At 41.1% G+C, this 20228-nt stretch overlaps 1 protein-coding gene across 1 annotated transcript in view; it reads left to right on the forward strand.

Moving 5' to 3' along the window:
• Positions 1-1664: 1664 nt before the first annotated feature.
• The window catches only part of MFSD2B (MFSD2 lysolipid transporter B, sphingolipid), a 38755-nt gene continuing 20191 nt past the window's right edge, over positions 1665-20228 (forward strand). Inside the window, exons 1-5 of the mRNA XM_005012908.6 lie at positions 1665-3546; positions 8268-8384; positions 11917-12041; positions 15308-15431; positions 16808-16886. Of these exons, the coding sequence (XP_005012965.3) occupies positions 3496-3546; positions 8268-8384; positions 11917-12041; positions 15308-15431; positions 16808-16886 (496 nt within the window). The 5' untranslated portion in view covers positions 1665-3495. The remainder of the gene's footprint in view (positions 3547-8267; positions 8385-11916; positions 12042-15307; positions 15432-16807; positions 16887-20228) is intronic.

Below are 20228 nucleotides of genomic sequence, written 5' to 3' on the forward strand. Positions count from 1 at the left end.
ACAAAATCACAGAATGGTTGAGGTGGGAGGGACCTCTGGGTCCATCTGGCCCAGCCCCTGCTCCAGCAGGGACACTGAGCAGGGTGCCCAGGCCGATGTCCAGGTGGCTTTTGAAGATCTCCAGGGAGGAGACTCCGCAACCTCTCTCTCTGGGCAACCTGTGCCAGTGCTCCGGCACTCACAATACATTTGAGGACAGTTAATGAAATGAAAGTCAACTGCACAAATACGTATTCAGTGTATTCAAAAAGCAAATCTCTGAAAATTATGCAGTTCTTAACTGTTTTCAATGCTCTAAGCATGATGTGTTACTGTGTCATTCAGTTTTATGTAGCAAGTTACACCACTAAATTTTGTTCTTACGCTCTATTGCATGCAAAGCCTTACAGATTGCTAGTAGTAGGAAGAAAAGTGCAAATCCCCTGGTGAAATTGAAGAGACAAGCCACCCACAGATGCAGATCCAACCCTCAGTTTGCAAAACATCCATAACTGTGGATTTTATCAATCAGTGCTTCCGGATTTGTCTTAATGTAAAGTCATGTATTAGAGAGAAGCATGTACTTGATTGTAAGCTCAGCTGTTCTTACCTAAACAATGCATGAAACCTCTAAGTCGCAGTACAGTACCCTTGAATTTCAACAGAAATTAAATGATTAATGCAAGATTGATTGAAATGAAATGGGTGGTGGTGCTAAAAATTTAAGGTAAGTAAAGCACTTCTGGTTGCTATCAGAAGATTGTGTTTGTGGAAAGGAGCAATACTTAGCAGACATTAACTAATATTGAAGTCAGACATTAATTAAAATATTGAAGTACTACCAATATTTAAGAGACTGGGTAGCTTGATTGTGTTTGGCTGTATATCATGCTTCACTGAAATCAACTTTCTGGCAACAGCTTTGGTGGTAGACTGTTTTCAGTTCGAAAGAGTAATTTGAAAGTCGAGTTAATTACAGAATAGGAGCAAGTGTCTCAAAGGTCAAAGTCGTGCTGACTGCACTAATCCCATTTTGGACTAGAAAGTGCCTTTTAAAAAAAAAACTGATTGGATAATTTATTTTCTAATTTGAAGAAAATCTTTGGAGTGAATACTGAGCTGTTTTAAATCTTTTTGGTTTTGGTCAATTTATAAAGGCCAGTTAAGCTGTCCAGATGCTACAGGTTGCTAATCTCTTGCTTGGTGCTGCAAACAACTGTCGTGCATTGGTCAAGCAACAGCAAACCTTGCTTGATCAATGCTTGAGTTTGTGAAACACGTAGGTACTAGCAGTTATTAATTACTTCTGCATGAGGCTTCACTTTAGAGTAAATCCCATACATTAACATACTCTACAAGAAGGACATTGAGGTGCTTGAGCGGGTCCAGAGAAGGGCAATGAAGCTGGAGAACAAGTCCTACGAGGAGCGGCTGAAGGAGCTGGGCTTGTTCAGCCTGGAGAAAAAGAGGCTCAGGGGCGACCTTATTGCTCTCTACAGGTACCTTAAAGGAGGCTGTAGCGAGGTGGGGGTTGGTCTGTTCTCCCACGTGACTGGTGACAGGACAAGGGGGAATGGGCTTAAGTTGGGCTGGGGAGGTTTAGGTTGGATCTTAGGAAGAACTTCTTTACCGAAAGGGTTGTTAGGCACTGGAACAGGCTGCCCAGGGAAGTGGTGGAGTCACCATCCATGGAAGTCTTTAAAAGACGTTTAGATGTAGAGCTTAGGGATATGGTTTAGTGGGAACTTTTTTTAGTGGGGACTTTTTTTTTAGTGGGTGTTAGTGTTAGGTCAGAGGTTGGGCTCGATGATCTTGAGGTCTCTTCCAACCTAGAAATTCTGTGATTTATAGGAAAATTGAAATAGTCTAGAAAAAAAAAACAACAAAAAATATTTTCTCTAGTTTGTCCATTGTGAAGGAACACACAAATGTAGGTGACAAAGATTTACTGTGTTTTAAATACTGTGTATGAAGAGAAACAACTACATGTTGAATTTGAATGTTACATATTTTGAAGTTCAAAATGTACAATTTACACCCAGCCTAGCATTTTAGAACAAACTCAGTGTTGGGATAAGGGTTTGACTGAGCCATTGAGAATCTGACCTCAACCTTTAAGGACGCTTTGGAGTCTAAATGCTTCAGAAAGTTCCAAACAAGGCCTGTTAAAGCCCCAAGTTCAGCTGAAGTTTGTGCTGAAGGTCTGTTTGTTTTTGTTGTTACTGAGTGTGTTTTTCTTTAAAGCAATTATGATGTTGTGCTAGAAGGTGCATTTCAGTACCTGGTTCTTTCAGAATTTTCCAAATTTGTTACAGTGATTCTTGTCAAATGAGGTTGTGCAGGATTTGCATATAGTCCTTCATGGCATGGTTTGCAGTAGCCTCAAGTGAGCCTGCCAGATAAGGAACCGCAACAGCAGCCCTTGGAGCTGGCCTGACCGGGAAGCACTGTGTGTGTAGATTAGTTGTACTTTTCGCAAAACAGGCAGATGTGTGCCGGTTTGCTTATTCTCCTTGGCTGTCTTGAAAGACTTCATAGTTCAAAATGCACTTTTTTTTTTTTCTTCCCTGACATGGAGAACACTTGCCAGACTTTGGGCTAAGAACTGGTGGGTTAAGTAGTAGTGGTGGTGGACTTGTACTGCCTGGATCACAAGAAAGACATTGAGGCCTTTGAGTGTGTCCAAAGAAGGGCTACAAAGCTGGTGAAGGGTCTGTAACACAAGTCCTGCGAGGAGCAGCTGAGGGAACTGGGGTGGCTTAGTCTGGAGAAGAGGAGGCTCAGGTCAGACCTTATTGCTCTCTGCGACTGCCTGAAAGGAAGGGGTGGGGAGCTGCGGGTCGGCCTCTTCTTACACGTGATAGGTCTAGAGGGAGTGGCTTCAAGTTGTGCCGGCGAGGTTCAAGTTGGAAATGAGACATTTCTGCTCAGAAAGAGCAGTCAGGCACTGGGACGGGTTGCCCAGGGAGGTGGTGGAGTCACCGTCCCCGGGGGTGTTCAAGGAGAGGTTGGACGTGGTGCTTGGGGATGTGGTTTTGTGGGTGACATTGGTGGCAGAGGGGTGGTTGGACCAGATGACCTCGGAGGTCTTTTCCGACCTTATAAAGGTGTCAGTTTCAGGCTGTCTCAGGCGTATTTCACCACACCAGAGCTCCCCGCGGCTGCGGCGCTGAGAACTTGCTCTGGCAGCCCCCCGCCCACCACTGCCGCCTGAGAGGGGAGCGGCTGGGGCGGGCGGCGTGTGCCGCGGCCACCGGGGCTGTCCAGGGTACTCAAAACAGCCCCGCTTTCACCTCACGGGAGGCGGATCCGAGGGGGCACAGCGGGCTCCATGCCTCCACAGGGCACTGCGGGGTTTTCTGCCAGCGGCCGTGCAGCCGTAAGGGGAAATGCGGCTGGGAGCGATAGCGCCTTCACGTGCAGCGGGGGGGAAGTCCCTCGGCGGCTCTCCCTCTCCTTGCCGCCCCGCCCCAGGTTCACAGGTGTAGGACGGGGGCGGGGTGGCCGCAGTTAACCATGGCTGGGGCTGCGAGGGACACCCCGGAGCGCCCGGAGGCTGAGGAGGAGGTAAGGGGGCTGAGGGGGGGAAATGGCGGCTGTCAGGGGGCTCCTCACGGGGCGGTGTCCCGCGGGGAGTCCTGTCCCGGAGCCTCGTTGCCGCTAAAGAGAGGAGGGTGCTCTTTTGGGGTGCTTTTTGGGGCAGCCCCACCGTGCTGCTGCCTTGCTCTACAAAGTGCAGCGCACCTCAGTGAGGTACCTCAATGTACCTCTAATCCCCCCCCTCTTCTCTCTCACGGAGAAGATCGACAGAACTGTCGTTTTCCCTCAAGGGAACTGCGTGACATTTACTGTCCGCTTGGGTGGCTGCAAACGGCACAGCGTCTCCCTTCACCCCTCAGGGAGCCTTTCCCCACCAGCTCTGGGTGTCTCAGCGCTGCCCGTCCAAACTCAGTGCTCTCAGCGAGGTCTGCACCCAAGCCCTGTCCCAACTCTACCCCAATTATGCCTCATCAGCTATGGGTTCGTGCCTGTCACAAACCCAAAAAGACTCCAAGAAACTTGCCGTGAGGGGCCAGGGGTCCCACCTCTTCCATTCCGCCTCCTGCTTTCAAGAGGGTGTTGTACGGTTGCCCACAGAAGAGCTGAAACTTTAATCTACGCAGAGAGAAAAGCTGACTCCTCGGTAGCTGCACTTCCATTGTTTCTCTGATAAAACGCTTATCTGAACCTTCCAGGGGTGGTGTTCTCTTCTTAAATGGCTTGGTCCCTCAGTTCTGGCAGAACTGATAATAACAGCTTTAGGACAAAATGTTTACCTCAGCCCCTTATGCCCATAATCCATGCCATGAAATATCCTCATACAGCTGCCAAGAGTTGCTTTCAATGTGCTAAAGACTTTATTATTTTTTCCTAATACGTGATTTGTTCTCAACATCATACTCAATTTCTGTTCCATATGGTTTAAGTCACAAGCGAATTAAAAATAAAGGAACTGGGATGCATTAGATGCATGACTTTTCTGTAACAATGTTTAAATTTACTCTATTTAAGGAGCAAAATCAAATCTTTCACCTGTTATGCTTTCTTGATTTACCTTGAGACAAAATGAACTTTTATGTGACTGGGGCATGTGTAAATACAAAATTTTCCAGTTAATCTGAAAATAAAAAATATATATATATAACTTCACCTTCCTTTCTTTTACCTCGCACCTTTCCTCCAGGGCTTGTAGGAGCACTTTGAATCCAGTATGCTTGTATTCAACTACAAAAAAAGGAGTCTCAAAACAAAATTTTTGGTTCAAACATTTTGTGTTTTGCTCCTTATTTGACTGCTGCCTACACATTCAGCTCACTAGTGAGTTCTTCAGTACTCTCAGCTTACCGATGAACTTACACAGGTGAAACAGCTTCTGCTGGCTTCCCCAGCAATCAAGCAATTGCTGCTGCTGGAGGTCGCGCTGCAGCAGGGAGTTCAGTCTTAAGAGGAACGGAGCAAACCTCTGGCAGCTGCTCGGAGGGAGCGCAAGGCTGCTGCTCGTCCCGCTCTGCTCACGTCCATTTTATCCTTCCGAGCCCAGCTTCCGAGGTCAGGCATTAGCAATATCATGTAATCACAACCAAGGAGGACTTGCTCATCCAGATACTGTAATCTTTTCTACTCTTAACCGTATGCCCAGGAATTTAGAAAGAAGGAACTGTTTCCACTTCACGGGTACAGAGAATCACTCCTAGTGAGGTAGAAAATGTGGTTATGGTATAACTTCGTATGGAGAGGGAAAATAGATTAAGGGGTGCTTCTTTTGGAAGAGAGACGCTGCAATGTTATGTGGAGTCTGCATAATTATTTTGCGGCAGATAGAAGCTCAGGGGTACTCAGTGAAATCACCAGGCAGCAGATCTCAAATGAGGAAAGCGGCACTTCCTTTCACAGCGTGTCATTTGTCTGCTGAGCTGCTGTAGTGTGTTATGGCTTCGAGTACAAATGAGCTCCGGAATTAATGAGGCAAAATAAAAGGAGCGCAGGTGCTACACGTGCTGGTCAGAATATAGCCTCCATTTCGGGGTGTTCACGAAATGCTGACTGCCTGTGCTCTGAGGCTACCAGAGCAGGAACCTCTGTGTGCTGTGTCTCATTTTACCCCAAAACGAAACCAGCTATTGCTGGGGATGTAGCCTCTGCTGTGACCTTATCTTTAACTTTGCCGGAGAGTCAAGGGAACGCAGTTCAAAAAGCAGCTGAGCAGCATCCTGAGGGTGTGTGGAATCATAGTGAGAGTCTCACCCCCCCCAAAATTTAAGATTGCTAAGGTGGTAAATTTGCTAACCATTAAACTGTTTTGAAGAGAGGAGTGCTGCCTACAGCCTGAAAATTGAGATCTTGGTCAACTGTTTTCTGTACCACAGCTTTAATTATTCTTTGCATTACAAAAAGATCTTGGGACGATGTATTTTACACCAAGACATTTGCTTTTTCTTTATTCATGCCCTTCACTGTAGACAGCTGCTAGGAAAAGTAAGTAGGAAAATGGCATTATGGATCTGAAGGTTTTTCTCAGCTTGTTTTGAGGGTGGATTGGGACCTGGGATTTGTATGGCAATAACTTAGTCCCTTGGTTTCAGCTGGAAGTCGTGTTGCCAACGCTTGGAGCTCAGAAGGGAAGGAATCAGAGGAAAATAAATTTCGAAAGTAATTGAATTTCTAGGTGGATGGAGGTGGAGTAGGAGAAGGGTATGATTAAAAAATAAAACAGTGTGATTAGGTTTAAAAGTACACGGTCCCTGGAGCAAGGCTCAGGAGAACTGTGTTGCAAGTCAAATGAACAAGATTAGTAGACGTGTGGGGTCTGTAGACAGCTCCCAGCTTAACAGGACCTGTGTATGAAAAGCAAGTGGTTACTTTGTACAACAAATGTCTGTTTGTTGGGCTTAAAGTCTCTTTTATCAAATTAAATAGTACATTTCTCTGGTGAAGCCTGTCTTGTGCTTGTGTATCACTCTCCTTTTTTTTTTTATTTCCCCGGGAGGAAGAGAATTGCCAATCTGGAGTAAAAGTGAGGCCCGCTGTGGCGACCCTGATTTGCAGCTAGCCCTGACACCATTCGCTTTGCTGGGGTGGAGTAACGGGATGTCACCCCTAAAGAAGGTGGTTGTACACTTAACTAGGCCAGTAATGAGAGCTGTAATTAGCCTGAGACTTTTTGTTCTTCCTCTCCAACACAGAAGTGTCCTGATACTCCTGCTTGCTTGCTCACGCCCACTCAGATAAAACAGTTTGAAGGAGAACGATTAGGTGATGAAAGGCTCTGTCTAGAAGTCTAAAACTTATCAAAACTCTATCACATGGTAAAGATGATGGCACTTAGTACATTTTAAAATGTTCAGAAGCTAGGTAATGTATCCAAATATTATCATTGTTTTGGATCTCATTACCATATCTCTATTTTTATCCCAATCTAATGTAAGAATTTAGGGCTTATGTATTCAGTTCAGAGAGAGGGCAGATCCATGATTAATATTGCTACTCTTTTTTTTACGTGTCCTGACTTCTCCTGACGGCAGCCTTTAAGAAGGGTTTGAATGGGTGTTAAATTTCTCAAAAGTCAAAATTTAGGTTGAATATGCTGTCTCTATGAAAGGAATACAAGATTAATAGAGTCATTTTCTCCCTGTACTTTGAGTTTTATATCATGACATTAACTCTGAGGTATTTTTAAAGGCTTTCTGGTATTCTGAAACTGTTACTAGTGGAAAACACAGCATTCTTCATTAGCATTTCTATTAGACTGTACATCTTTTGTCTTCTAATTATGAGTTTGAAACCTTATTTTCAGCTTTAATCATACTGTTATTTGTCACTTCTATTGAAGAATATTCTTGGATGCTTATGGTACTTTTCAAACGCACATCAAATGCAGCTGGGAGAGTTCTGTAAAAGTTTTTGAAACTCACAGAGTGTCTTAGTCCTTCCTAAACAGTACTTGGGGCCCAAAGTAATTTTCTCTATCTTATCAATTTTCACTGGTTTAAAAAAATAAAAAAATAAGAAGAAAGCAAAAAGACAGAGAAAGTCAAGTGACTTTTCCAGGGTCTCACCAGCAAGTTGTGGCAAAGTGAAGAATGAATGAGACACAAATCTTTGCAGTGTATTCAGTCTGTCTTTAACTGTAGAAATTTTCTTCCCATATGAATGTTGTCTAATTATTGTGGTAAGAAAGCATATATCAATTATCATGGTCTGAAAGGTTAATAGAATAAATTATTTTAAGTGGAAAAAAAAAAGGAAAGTTTTCAGCATTTTTAAAATCTGAATTAAACACTCCAAGACACATCCAGAAAACAGAATTACAGTATCTGCATTTTATTTCTCCTTGCTTGTAAACTGGTTCATTTTTAATAGAATCATTGAACTGCTTGGCTTGGAGGGGACCTTAAAGCCCATCTCATTCCAACCCCCTTCCATGGGGTGCGATGCCACCCACTAGATCAGTTGGCCAGGGCCTCGTCCAACAACCTGGTCTGAATAGCTAATGAGAAGTAGGTAGGTGAACCTAGATTCCTGTGTAGGAACACTGTGATTTGATTGTAGGAACAAAAAGTCTTAAAAACCCGAACAATCAGCATTCAAATGATGGTAGGGATTTAGGGCATTATGGGTTTGTTAATGGAATACCTGTGAAGCAATACCTGAATTTGGTGTTAGCCTCAGACTTTACTATTATGACTTTTGCAGTTTTTATTGTGTGTACTTTGTTCTTCTCATCAACTGTTCTGTTTCTCCTTGCACAGGAATACAGGCTCTCGGTCTGTCGCAAGTTATGCTATGCAATAGGAGGTGCCCCAAACCAAGTGGCTGGGAGTGCTGCTGCTTTCTTCCTACAGATCTACCTGCTAGATATAGCCCACGTAAGTAGCACAAGAAACCTTTACAGATTTCCTTCAATGTTGGTGTCATCAAAAATGTCCTTAGAACTATAAAAGGTAAATTCTCTAGTAATGCTTTTAAATTGTCTTGTTAGCATTGCCTTTAGCTGTTCAGCATCCTGGAAGCTGCATAAACTTGTCTGGAAAAATGTTTTTCTCACTAGTTTCCTTTCTGACTTGTAATGGCCATCATTTCCTTTTAGTTTGTGATCATCAGTAGAGCTTTAGGCACTCCAGAGCTCTCTCACTTGCAGACACAAGCAAAAGAAGTTCTTGATATCAAGAGTGTCTAAGATAGGAGACATCTGCAACACTCTTAGTACCGTATTGAGGTTGTGAATTTTCGTTCATTCAGTTTAGTCTAAAATTACTGCAGTTGCATCCAGTAGTCATCATAATTTCATGTCAGTTTTATTTGTTTAGACTAAGATAATTATCCTTTGCAAAGAAGCTGAGTGATCCTTCCTGAAGGCTCTTTGCTCTTGGTGTGTGGATTTCCAGTGCAGAAATACACTTTGTGAAAAAAAGCAGCCGGAGTCATCCCATTCAGCTGACTTTCAGTGCTCCAGCTAGATTCCAGGGCAGCAGAGAAACAAATAAAATGAACCTATAAGCATTTTTCACTGTTTTGGATTGTCTTGTATGTCTGTGTGGTAGCTAGGTGGGATAGATAAGGTATTGTAGTGTGGAAGAAAGGATTTTAGGGAGAAAAGGCCGAACTTCAGGGGCTGTGAAAACAGCTGTGGCTGAAACCATAGTAGAGTTCAGCAATGATGACTGCTTTTATTTGCTGGATAAAATAAACAAACAAACAAGCAACAACAATAACAACAACAAAAAAGGAGGTTCTGGATCAATATTATTTATCCAGTTGCTCTTTAAGATGTAGAAAGACGGAATATCATGACAAGGGCAGATGAGTTACAAATGTCTTGTAGAGGTCAAAGTCACAGGAAAAGGGGCCAGATTTGGACAGAAGTGTCAAGGATGGCAAGCGGATGTCTGAGAAGAGCTGAAGGTAGAAGAAGGAACTGCTTGGAGGTGCAGCAGGAGGCGCATGCAGCTCTGAGCACAACTGTTTTATACTTGCGTCAAGGATGGAGATCAGGAAGCATGAACTGGATGAGGAAGACACTAATACAATTTTCTAGGGTGCTTATAAATATGGGAATTTCCCCATCCTCTGCTTATAACAGGAACTGCAAAATCTTGAACCTAGGGAGCATTTATTTCTTTATGTGTTTGTGTAGAGTGTCCAGGAAGCTCAGGTCCCATTCCTGCATCTCTGGACGCTACCTAAATAAATGACATCATTATTTTTGTTAACAAGCTTCTACTGAAATCCTATAATTTTGCTTAACATTTGTAAGAATACTGTTATTACTTCGTTAAGGGCCTTAATTATTTGTTCCTTGATGGCTTAATTTGTTCTCTGATGTAATCCTGCAGGGGTGGGATTTTTTCAAGGCCTGATCAACAGCTCTGAATTCCCATATTTTATTTTTTTATTATTATTTTTTTTCCTTTTCCCCATATATTCCCAGAGGAGAGTATGTCATTTTATAGTCAGTGCCTGAATTTAAATCTTGCCCACTTAGAGGGCAGAACTGTTTCAGCTCTTTCTGAGACTATGAAACTTACTATGTGTAAACCTTATTGCATAAAACTTATTGCATACTCTGGGCACCTTCTAAGAAAATTACATTTGTATTCACTTTTCGTAGCTTATACTTTTTCCATTTGAATTCCATGTTCCACCTAAATTACCTGTATAAGCTACAGACACCCAAATACAACTGCAAACCACACAGAAGCCTTGAATCACATTACTAGAAAACTCTAAAACCTCTGATAATATGATCCTGGTCTTTCTCCCTTTTGAAATGGGTGAATTTAGCATATTTTATCTTGTTTTGCATTAGCACTGAGAAGTTGCTGGCACTGGTGCTGAAACTGTTTAAATTTAGGGAAAGAAAATGCAGTTAAGGGATGTATAAACCCCTGTAGATGACAGAAAATGGGGAGACTGTGCAAAGACTCCACTCCTAATGTAAGAAAGGTCTTAACTTTCCTCCTTTTCCTCCTTTAATTTTCAAGGTTTCCCACCTCTGTTTACTTCCTTTCTGTCTACTCACATTATCTGAGCAAGATACCAATGCAAAACCCACCTAATTTCAAACTTTTTGCCCATATGTCCATATATCAACACATTATTTTACCTGCTGTATCTTTCTGCATCATTATTTTGTTCTTGTTGTCACCGTGGCAGTGGGAGGGCACAAGTCACGGGTGGTGGCCAGCCTGGACCCCACTATGGTGCTGTGGGACACGTCCCAGCCTTGTGCTGTAGTACAGCAATGGGATGCTCAGCGAGCTGCTGTCATTACCTGCCGCAGTACCAACCCCAGTCCTTCCTTGTTCCTAAGCTTTCTGGGGTGGGTACGTGTCTTGGAGCTGACAGTGGCAGGAAAATTAACTATTTCTGCAATTTCCCCTAACTTGGGCTAAAATTAGCAAGTGTGATTCCAGAAGTGTGTAGCATCTGCCTTTAACAAAGGTTGTCTTGGATATTTTGGACACTGTTGCTCCTTTTTTTCACCTCTGAGGGAATACCCACAGCAATTTCTGTACACAGGGGACCTGTGCGAGCTGAAGGCAGGCGATGCTGCCTGGGAGGAATAAACCCTGCAGAAAAGCAGGGAATACATGTATTACCTCAAACTTGGTGTTGGATTTGCTGCATTTACCAGGCTTCTAGCTGGTTTAAAGAAGTGAGGGCATGAAGTCGCATATAGACAAAGGGTGTTTTCTACACTCACAGTCCCACAGGCTGTTTCAGTGGTCTCTCTATATGTTTATTTTTTAAAGATTTAAGAGAACATTCATGGTTATATAGATTTCAATGACTTTTTTTCAGGCCTATAGTTTTGGTGGCATGAACTAGGTGCTTCAAGGAGAAACCACAAGTTTTTAACCCTTCTGTGATCTGCAGCCTCATGCCACCAGCTGGCAGCCTTGTTGGTAATCTCAGGAGATGAAAAAGCATGAATGCATGTCCACAGCTACCTCGGCTCTTGTCTAGGTCAGGTCAAGACAGTGATCTGGAAATGGGACTGTGGTAGGGAACAAGCTGAGGGGAAAGTTACGGAGACACTCTGACAGGTTTTAAAACTAAACCAAAGACTTCCTGTTTGACCATCTGCCTCATCTTCCTAGTTCTGAGCATGTCTATAATCTCCCTTTCCTTGCACTTTTCCTCTCTTATCTCATTTTGCATGATGCCTGTCTCAATGTTTTGTTTGTTTGCTATGGGAAACCAATAGAGTAACCAGTAGTAATTTCTATGACAGCAGCAGCCATGTTTTTTTTCTATGACAGCAGCAGCCACTCATTTGTAAATGAGTGAACATTACTATTTAAAACACTGAGGTTCTTTCTGGAAAGTTGCTTTATGCTGTTTCATTGTACTGGGGAACAATGGCTCTTGTTCAGAGTACTGTGTTTGTACTTTCAGATTACACCGTTCCAAGCCTCTTTGGTGCTGTTCATTGGCAAAGCCTCAGGAGCAGTTACTGATCCTGTTGCTGGCTTTTTTATTAGCAAAAGTAAATGGACAAAAATGGGCCGTCTCATGCCTTGGTAAGCAGAAATCTGTACATATAGTTTACACGTATATATATATATATATATAAATATTTTGCATGTGTGTGTTGTGATCGTACAGTCTTCTCATTGAATTAGACTTATTTTTCCTTGCCTTTTTCCAAGCAATCATATCCATTCCTCATATATAAAATCACGAAGAAAAATTATCACGTCACCTATTTCCCTTTAGCTTCTTCACCTGCAGAAAACATACAAAGATTTTCTACCATTTGATAAACAAACAGAGAAGGACAAGACACCACTTTGTTAACAAAACTAGAATCTCAGGTGTAAAACCTTGTTGGGGATTGAATTTTCATCTCTGTCTAGATTCCTTTCAGTTTGGCTGCTCGCCTTCACAAAGTTGTAATTTCTACTTGTGTCCTAGTGTGCCATCACCTCCCGTGTCAGCCTTTCAGGAGCTCCCTTATCTTTAATGCTCTCAGCCTTCCAGCTCACTAAAAGATACGTGCATACACGTGGAACAGATGTGAAACTCTGTTTCATTCGTCCTTATAGTAATCGCTCTGTTCCTGTTGCTGGTGTGTCCCCATAATCAAGATACTTAACTGAAAAATCACCGTGAGTTTTATAGAGGAAAGAGATGCTCTGGGATTTCAATCAGCATTTCTAAAGGGACACAGTGATGTTTCTCTGTGATGTACTTAGATCTTCTATGCACTCTAGCTATTGTCCAGCAGAACCTGCATGGCAAGTAACACTCTCACAAGTACTGTCCCCATGTTAGCAGAATTAGAAGAATGAATGTTCATATAAGAAGGAGATCTCATATAAAAAGGAGATTGATAGGTGTAAAGCAAGAAAATTGTAAAGGAGTGGTCCATATTAGAGGAATCCAATCTCAACCATGCTAGAGGGAGCTTATTTTTTATTTTTATTTTTATTTTAGAAGTCAAGGGGAGACTAAGTAGTTTGTGAAATAGGGAGTCTTTAATCACTGCTCTGTCTCATGCATTGTAAGGATGTATTGCCAGGTATTTTGAATTAATTATGAATTCTGAATTAATATAATCCCCAAATTCAATTCACAACTAAAATCTAAGTGTAAACATGCAGTGAAGTTGTTGAAACGTCAAGGAAAACAAGCCAATTTTTTTAGCTGGTGGTTCTCTTGCTGGCATGTGGTTTTAGAGCTACAGAAAATTGTGAGCTGCTCATATCTGACAGATGATATTTTGATAACAAATGCCAATAGATGTATTCGATGCATTTTTTTACTTTCTTGAAAATACTGCAAATAAGCACATTTAGTGTTGATATTAGATCAATATTAGGATAACTTCCATCATAGCAGAAATGTGAACTTAGCAGCCCTTTGTGCTGTAAACCAATGAGTGTACAAGTTGCACTTCTTAGAGGAAGAATCTTCTACATGAAGTGCATCCTTCAATATGCACTCATCAACCAGCTGCTTTCTTTCCAGAAGGATTTTGTCTTTTTTTTTTTTCTTTTTTCTTTTGGTAATGGTATCTTTTCATAGGAATTTTGTTCCTGTGCTTTGGTGCTCAGATCATTTTTATGCAAGGAAAAAATGTATCTCCTGTTAGTTTAAAGATACGTTATTACTTTGAAATTATTCTGATTTCCTGAGTATCCAGAGTGAAGCAATGGAATTGGCTCTGTCAGAAGAGTTTGTCCACAAAGCACAAACATTAGTAAGGAGGGCAAAAGTTTAAGTATGGCTTAATACTGTACATAATATAGTAGGAAGTCATCAGCCATTACTGGTGTATTTTATGTAATGCCTTTAAAAGAAGTAAGCAGACACTGACTTAAAATACACAAATCTGGTCAAATATTTTGTGAAAGGAGTTAATAGTAGAAAATCAGCAAGTTCAGGAAGGCTCTGAAAACTCACTGAAATTAATGAAGGAGGAAAAATGTGGAAAGAGGAGGGAATAATGCAACTAAGAGAGTTACTGCTGAGAAGTTGCACAAAAATATGACCATAAAACATTTCATTTTGGTGCCTCTGTCTGGACACCAGCCTGGAAAAGCTCACACTTTTGTAGAAGAAGGTAGATTCCCTGACATGGGTGAGGATTTTGCCCTTCTTTGTGTTTTCCATTGCTGATGGCCTGGAAACTGGAGAGACAGAGAATACCAGAACCTGGCACTTTCCTTGCAAATGTTTAGCTCCCAGTGACGCTGTCCATCCCCCAGAGCAGTGTGGAAAAGTCATTGTTTTACTGAACTATTTACCCACATTACCCTTTTGTATGCCACGTTTTCGGTTCATGATTGCAAAATAATCAGCTGACCCCCAATGTCAGTAGTGCTGTTGTGAAGGGATTAATCTGTTTTCTCTTTTACGTGTTTGGATATTTTTTATTGTGATCTTGGTCATCTAATTGCATTGTTTAACATCTGATTTACAAGAACGTGGCAGAGCTCTGCTGCTGCTGCAGCTCAGACTTTCACGAAATGATAGCATCTGATCACTTCTTCCATATCACAGAGTTTGGAGCGTTGTTTGCCTGAAATCATTTTTAGACCAAGTGTAATTAATTGCTGGTACATGGCAACATCTGGAATTTAAGTTTCTGTAGTTCTGTTTTTAAGCCACCTTCCCCAACGGGTGATGATCCTTTTGTGTTTGGGGTGATTAAGAATTTTATTGTTGAGTAAAATGGAGCAAATAATTATATACCAGAGTAGATACAGACCATAGGAAGTCTTGCAGTGAGCTGCCCGTTACCTTTTGTGCTGTTTTCAGTGTTTATATCAACGTGTTTGCATTTGTTTGAAGTAGCAGTGGAGAGGCCAAGTTGAGAGGAAAGCTGAAGGTGTTAAAATTAGAACAAGAAATCCTTCCTAATAAGTAAACTCATGGAAACGCAGCTGAAGTATGTTATGACATGTGACAACAGGGCTTAGTTTTCAGTGATTCTTTCTAATAAAGATGTAGTCTAGGGATGTACTAAGAAGTAGCAATATAGTTATGCTATTACAGTACAAGTGCAAGACAACTGTGTCAGTTCTGGGTAGGTTAGTAATGTAAGTATAGATTTTTTCCTTCAGATTTACTGTTATATTACATTTTATGGAAGTACACAAATTTCTTATTAATCTGTGCATTTAATGCATGCAGACATTTCATGCTTAAAATCACATCATGATTGCATTTAGGAAAACTGCACATAAAACGAATTGTGTGATACTGAGTATGAGGAGGAAAACTTAATGTGCTTTGCTAGCCTTATGTTGAGATCATTGGCATGTGCTAATTCTCTTTGCAGGATGCTGGCATGTACACCCTTCACAGCAGTGTCCTATTTGCTCATGTGGTACCTGCCTCCTTTTGTATCAGGAAGAGTTGTGTGGTACCTGATTTTCTACTGCCTTTTCCAAGCACTGACCACAGTAAGTAGTCACACATCATGTCTCAGCAGTAGCCTGTTTTTTTTTCTGTTATTGCATTCCAATTTAATAAACTGAGGTTTACCAAATCTTTACATTATATTTCAACTTTTAGCGAGTTTTAAGGGATCGGCAGATGTCTCTTTATCAAACTCTGCTGGTTCATGGTTTCTGTCCAGTCATTTTCTGGCAAATGACTTGCTAATTCAGCCAGATAACCTCCAGGAACTTTCTCTGGTAGTTCAGGCTAAGGCAGGTGACTTAGCGCCAAAGGATCTGAACACACAAAAGGGTAGAATACTTGCACTGAAAGCCATTGGTGCACATCTGGGGAAAGACAGTGTCATAAACCATCTCATCCTTTTGGGGAATTAATGAGGGGAATTAATGAGATACTTAACTCATTCTTGAATAGATCCACAGAGATATTTAAATTCCCGCATTCCTGTTAGACATCTAATTTCTCACAACTTCTGCTTTCAGGGGCAGATTAGGAGACCAGATGGCTTTGTGGCTCTCGTTCTGGGTGCTTTGACTCAAGGTGGAAGGCAAGGAAAAGCCCAGAGCTGAAATTGTATTGATAATAGTCATCAAGATATTTATGTCTGGATAAAAGAGTTTGAACACATGAATTTTTGCGCCATATTGCACGACTTGCAGTATTTAGCAACCATATTGTAGGAACTATTATTTCAGTGGATCCCAAGGAACTTCTCAGACATTCCATAACTGTACGTGCAGGGGCTGTGTCACCCAGTTCTGCCTTGTAGCCAGTATCAAGGTGAAAGAAGTTATCTCTGGAATGAAGCAGTATCTCACAGCAGATCAGGACTGGAAGTGAGGCAGCTGCATTGCAATACAGCAGGGTGAAATCTGGCTCATTGAACTTCACTAGGTCATATTTTGAAAAAGTGGTTCCCAGAGAGTTAAAGAATTATGTACTGAAACAAATATTGAAATATTTGGGGGCTGTATGCAGTCTTCTGGCTTGAGTAAGGTGGAAAATTATATTGTTTTATTATGGCTTTGCTTCCTGCTAGTTAGCTCAAGCTCGGAACATGATAGCCTCCTAGTGCAAAGAAAACTAGATGCTTTATAGCCTGGTTTTAAAGGACTTTTTCCCAAGGAAGCTGGATGAACGCAGCATTAAGGTCGAGCCTCTTGGCAATTTATTATTTATTATTGTATTATGAAAGAGATTTTTTTTTTTTTGCTCTTATGTGCTTGATAAAACAGAAAGAAAACCCAGGTCTTTCTGCTAAAAGATGCAATGTTCTTAATAAATGACTTCTAATGTTACATTAAACTATCTTTGTGGATATCAGAGAAATACATCATCTACCTTGAAACTTCCTGAATTATGTTCTTTCTTTGCATAGCTATTCCAGGTGCCATATACTGCTCTCACCATGTTTCTCAGCACAGACCAGAAGGAGCGAGATTCTGCAACTGCGTACCGTGAGTGTGATGTGGGCTTTCTCACGTGGACTGGGGCTGGCTTTTATTTAAAATCATTCTCTAGCTATAGGAAGTTCCTAATGTTTTGTGTCCCTAAATTGGACATCTACATGAGATTTTTAATATCTGATGAGAAGTATTTTGTCCTGTAGATGCTTCAATTTCTCTAGCTAACTGGGAGATATTAATGTTTTATTGTCTCAAATTGTCAAATTAGCTATAAACTCTTTTCAGTTTATTGCTAGCCAGGAGAAAAATAAAAATTACCCAGAGCCTGAATACAGAATAATTATTTAATTTAAAGATGATTTTCAGGGGAACGCACAAAGTGCTGATCTCATTTTACATTCCATTAAAAAAGTTTGAACGTAATTTTGAGCTTTTTTTTTCTTTTAGTTTGGATTTTCTTTTTGTGTGTGTGTGCACATGCACACCAATTAAAACCTCTCTTTTTGTTATGTCTGTGTCTTTTTAAATCTAAGACATTGCAGGTAGCTAGCAGAAAGATCTTGTTGTTGTATAACTAGCATTCTGACTGTATTAGTTAAAAGAATGACAGCTTACAGACCAGATCTCAGGCTCTTTATCTCTTTACTCCAAAACCAGACAAAGATTTTGCTTTGATGCAAATTGTTAAAACCAAAAAGTGCAATGAAAATCTTTTTCAAGAATTCCTGTATAGCTCATAAAATGCATGTAAGAACAGTTCCTTGCTTCCTTCTCTCCTCAGCTCTGTTCACATGCCTTCTTTATTGTGTAGCTGCCGTCTCTCATGTCCACCAGCATTAAAAGAAAAGAGTGCTCAAACGTCACATGAAAGATTTTTCTCTGTCTTAATGTGTCCTTTGGTGTTGCTTTGGAGTAGTTTATAACTTCTTGTTGTTTTTGCATCTTTTTTCTCTTCACAGCAAGAACCCTTTTCTTTTCCACTAGTTCTTCTAACCCTCAACATACTTGTTGAGTATACAGAAAACTGGACCACAGAGGCACAACGATATGGCCAGAAGTGCTAAAATATCACATCAGAAATTCTAGATCTAATATCCCCTGAGCAACCCAACCCCTTCTCAGCCACATGGATTGGTTGTAATTTGCATTATCATCAGCTATGTCAAGAGAAATCCTGGGCTAGCAGTCACAGAGCTAAACAGCAGCAGATTCCAGTTGTGTTCTATTCTTTGGCAGTGACAGAATCTTGAGTCATCTGGCTGAAATTCTAACCAAACCCACATACCTAGTGTTTTCTGTTGTCTGGTTTTATGTCTTTAGAGGCTGTGGTCCAAATAAATGTGCTTTCCTGTCTGCTAGTCCAATAATTTCACAGTTATGTGAAACTCTTGCTTATAAATGCTCTTGAACTCCACGGCTAAGAGGTGTAGTACATTTATAGTGTCATTTTACCATTCAGAAAAGTGTTTAACTTTTCTGTATACAGCTCTTCTACTGAGATAATTTAGGGTGGTGCAATTAGCCATAATTTTGACTGTTCAGGCACTAGTATTTTTGTCTATTTTGAAATAATATTTGTTTGGAGATTAGTTTTCTTGTAATGGTTATGATTGTGATATATATATTTTTTAATTTTATTTATTTATTTTTAGCAAAGCCTTACTTAAACACTCTTCCCTTACTTCTCTTTGGGTTTCATAGAGAATTCTCGTTGATAGACTTTCTCAGATGCAGTTAGTTGTTCAAGCATTTCTTCAATTGCTTAGAGACACACAGCAGCGTAATCTGAAGTGTGTTTTGAAAAACAAAAGGTTGGGGTCAGAGGATCCACTCCCCTCTACTGGAGAGAAGCAGAACTGTTTATCATATGTTTTCTCCTGTTCCTTACTGTAAATGCATGACAGAAATGCTGGATTCCGAAGTTGTTTTCAGATAAATACTACGTATATCTGGGCAAAATAGAACCAACTCCAAATACAATATTTTTTTCCAAGAGATCTGCTTTCTTTGCTACAGTGGAAAGTAACACATTGTCAATTCTGAGCACCCAAAGACTTTGAAAATCTGCCTGTTTCTCAGCTCCTGGAACTTCTTAGAAAATAAGAGGTTTCATAATAGTTGTGTTTCTGTTGCCTATTATAATGTTTTTGAGTTTTATTGTATGCAAGCGCTTGGTAAAATGCTAATGTGATGTCTTAGGTAAAGGTTATGAAGGTGTAGGTGGTGTTTTGAATGAAAGGTGTGACTCAGGTATTACTTCTTTTGTGCTGGGCATTGAACAGTTTGGAAGCTCTGCAAGATGCATCAGAGACTGGATTGTGGCAGGACAGTTCACATCAGTTTGAAGTTAGGATTTCCACCATCAGCCACTTTTGTTTGGATGGACTGAGCTGAATCAGTGCTGGGAAGATTAGATATTAAGTTTGAGGAAGAACCTTTATTATTATTATTTTTTTACCTTTTGGTTTAAATTTATGTAACACGAAGCCTCAGGTCTTCCATTCAGAAACATTCTCTGTGTGGGAACATACTGGCAATGATTTACGATCCAAGTCTCCTGGGTGCCTGTCTTGCGTTTTCCTTCCCTGATCTCCCATAGCTGCTTACAGCTTTTGTTACTGCACTGTCTGAAGCGTGGTGGTTAACCCTTTTGGTAGCAGGAGCCCTAGTGCTTAGGTCAATGAGAAGAATACTCTCTCAGAAGTAGTAAGTCTTGGTCCTTGTTCCTAATCTGTTCACATATTCAATCTAATTACTCTTTATGCAAAATGCTTAAGTAGTACCTGGAGCTAGGACAGGAACTCAGTTTATCTCCCTGCACTGGGGATGCTGGGTATGGCCATATTGCGTGGAAATAGGAGTGGTAGGCTTGAAATCCCTCTGAATGAGAAGGGTCAAAACCCAATTTATTCAACAGTCACCTACAGCTGGGTTGTAACAACTACTTTGACTGATTTTGTGTGCATGGGCACGATCTGGATACATGTGGTTAGATATCTTTGCTTTCCAAAATGGAGACTAGTTGGTTTTTAGGTGCTCCCTTGTTCTGATGGTGCTGAAGTGGATTTGTTAGTGATCTAAACCACGCTCTGAGGCTGAGGTGCCTAGTTCTGCCTGACTACAGCCTTAGGCAGTCTTAAGAACAGCATCTGCTGTTGTCAAGAGCTTTACAGCTGGATTAGTTCCAACATAAACCCAAGGTAAGCCCTGTTTCATTTTACAGTTGGAGGACCGAGGTCTGAGCAGATAAGTGGCTTCCAAAATGTTTCACAAAGTTACTGTCAAACATGAAGTGAAAAGTTTGATGTTATGGCTCCTAGCTGTGCTTTGGAAAAGTGGCATTCAGTATTTAAACTGTAATTTAGCTCTTGTCCTCAGGATGAAAAGTTTCTC

Source organism: Anas platyrhynchos, chromosome 3, assembly GCF_047663525.1.
Source record: "Anas platyrhynchos isolate ZD024472 breed Pekin duck chromosome 3, IASCAAS_PekinDuck_T2T, whole genome shotgun sequence".
Lineage (NCBI taxonomy): Eukaryota > Metazoa > Chordata > Aves > Anseriformes > Anatidae > Anas > Anas platyrhynchos.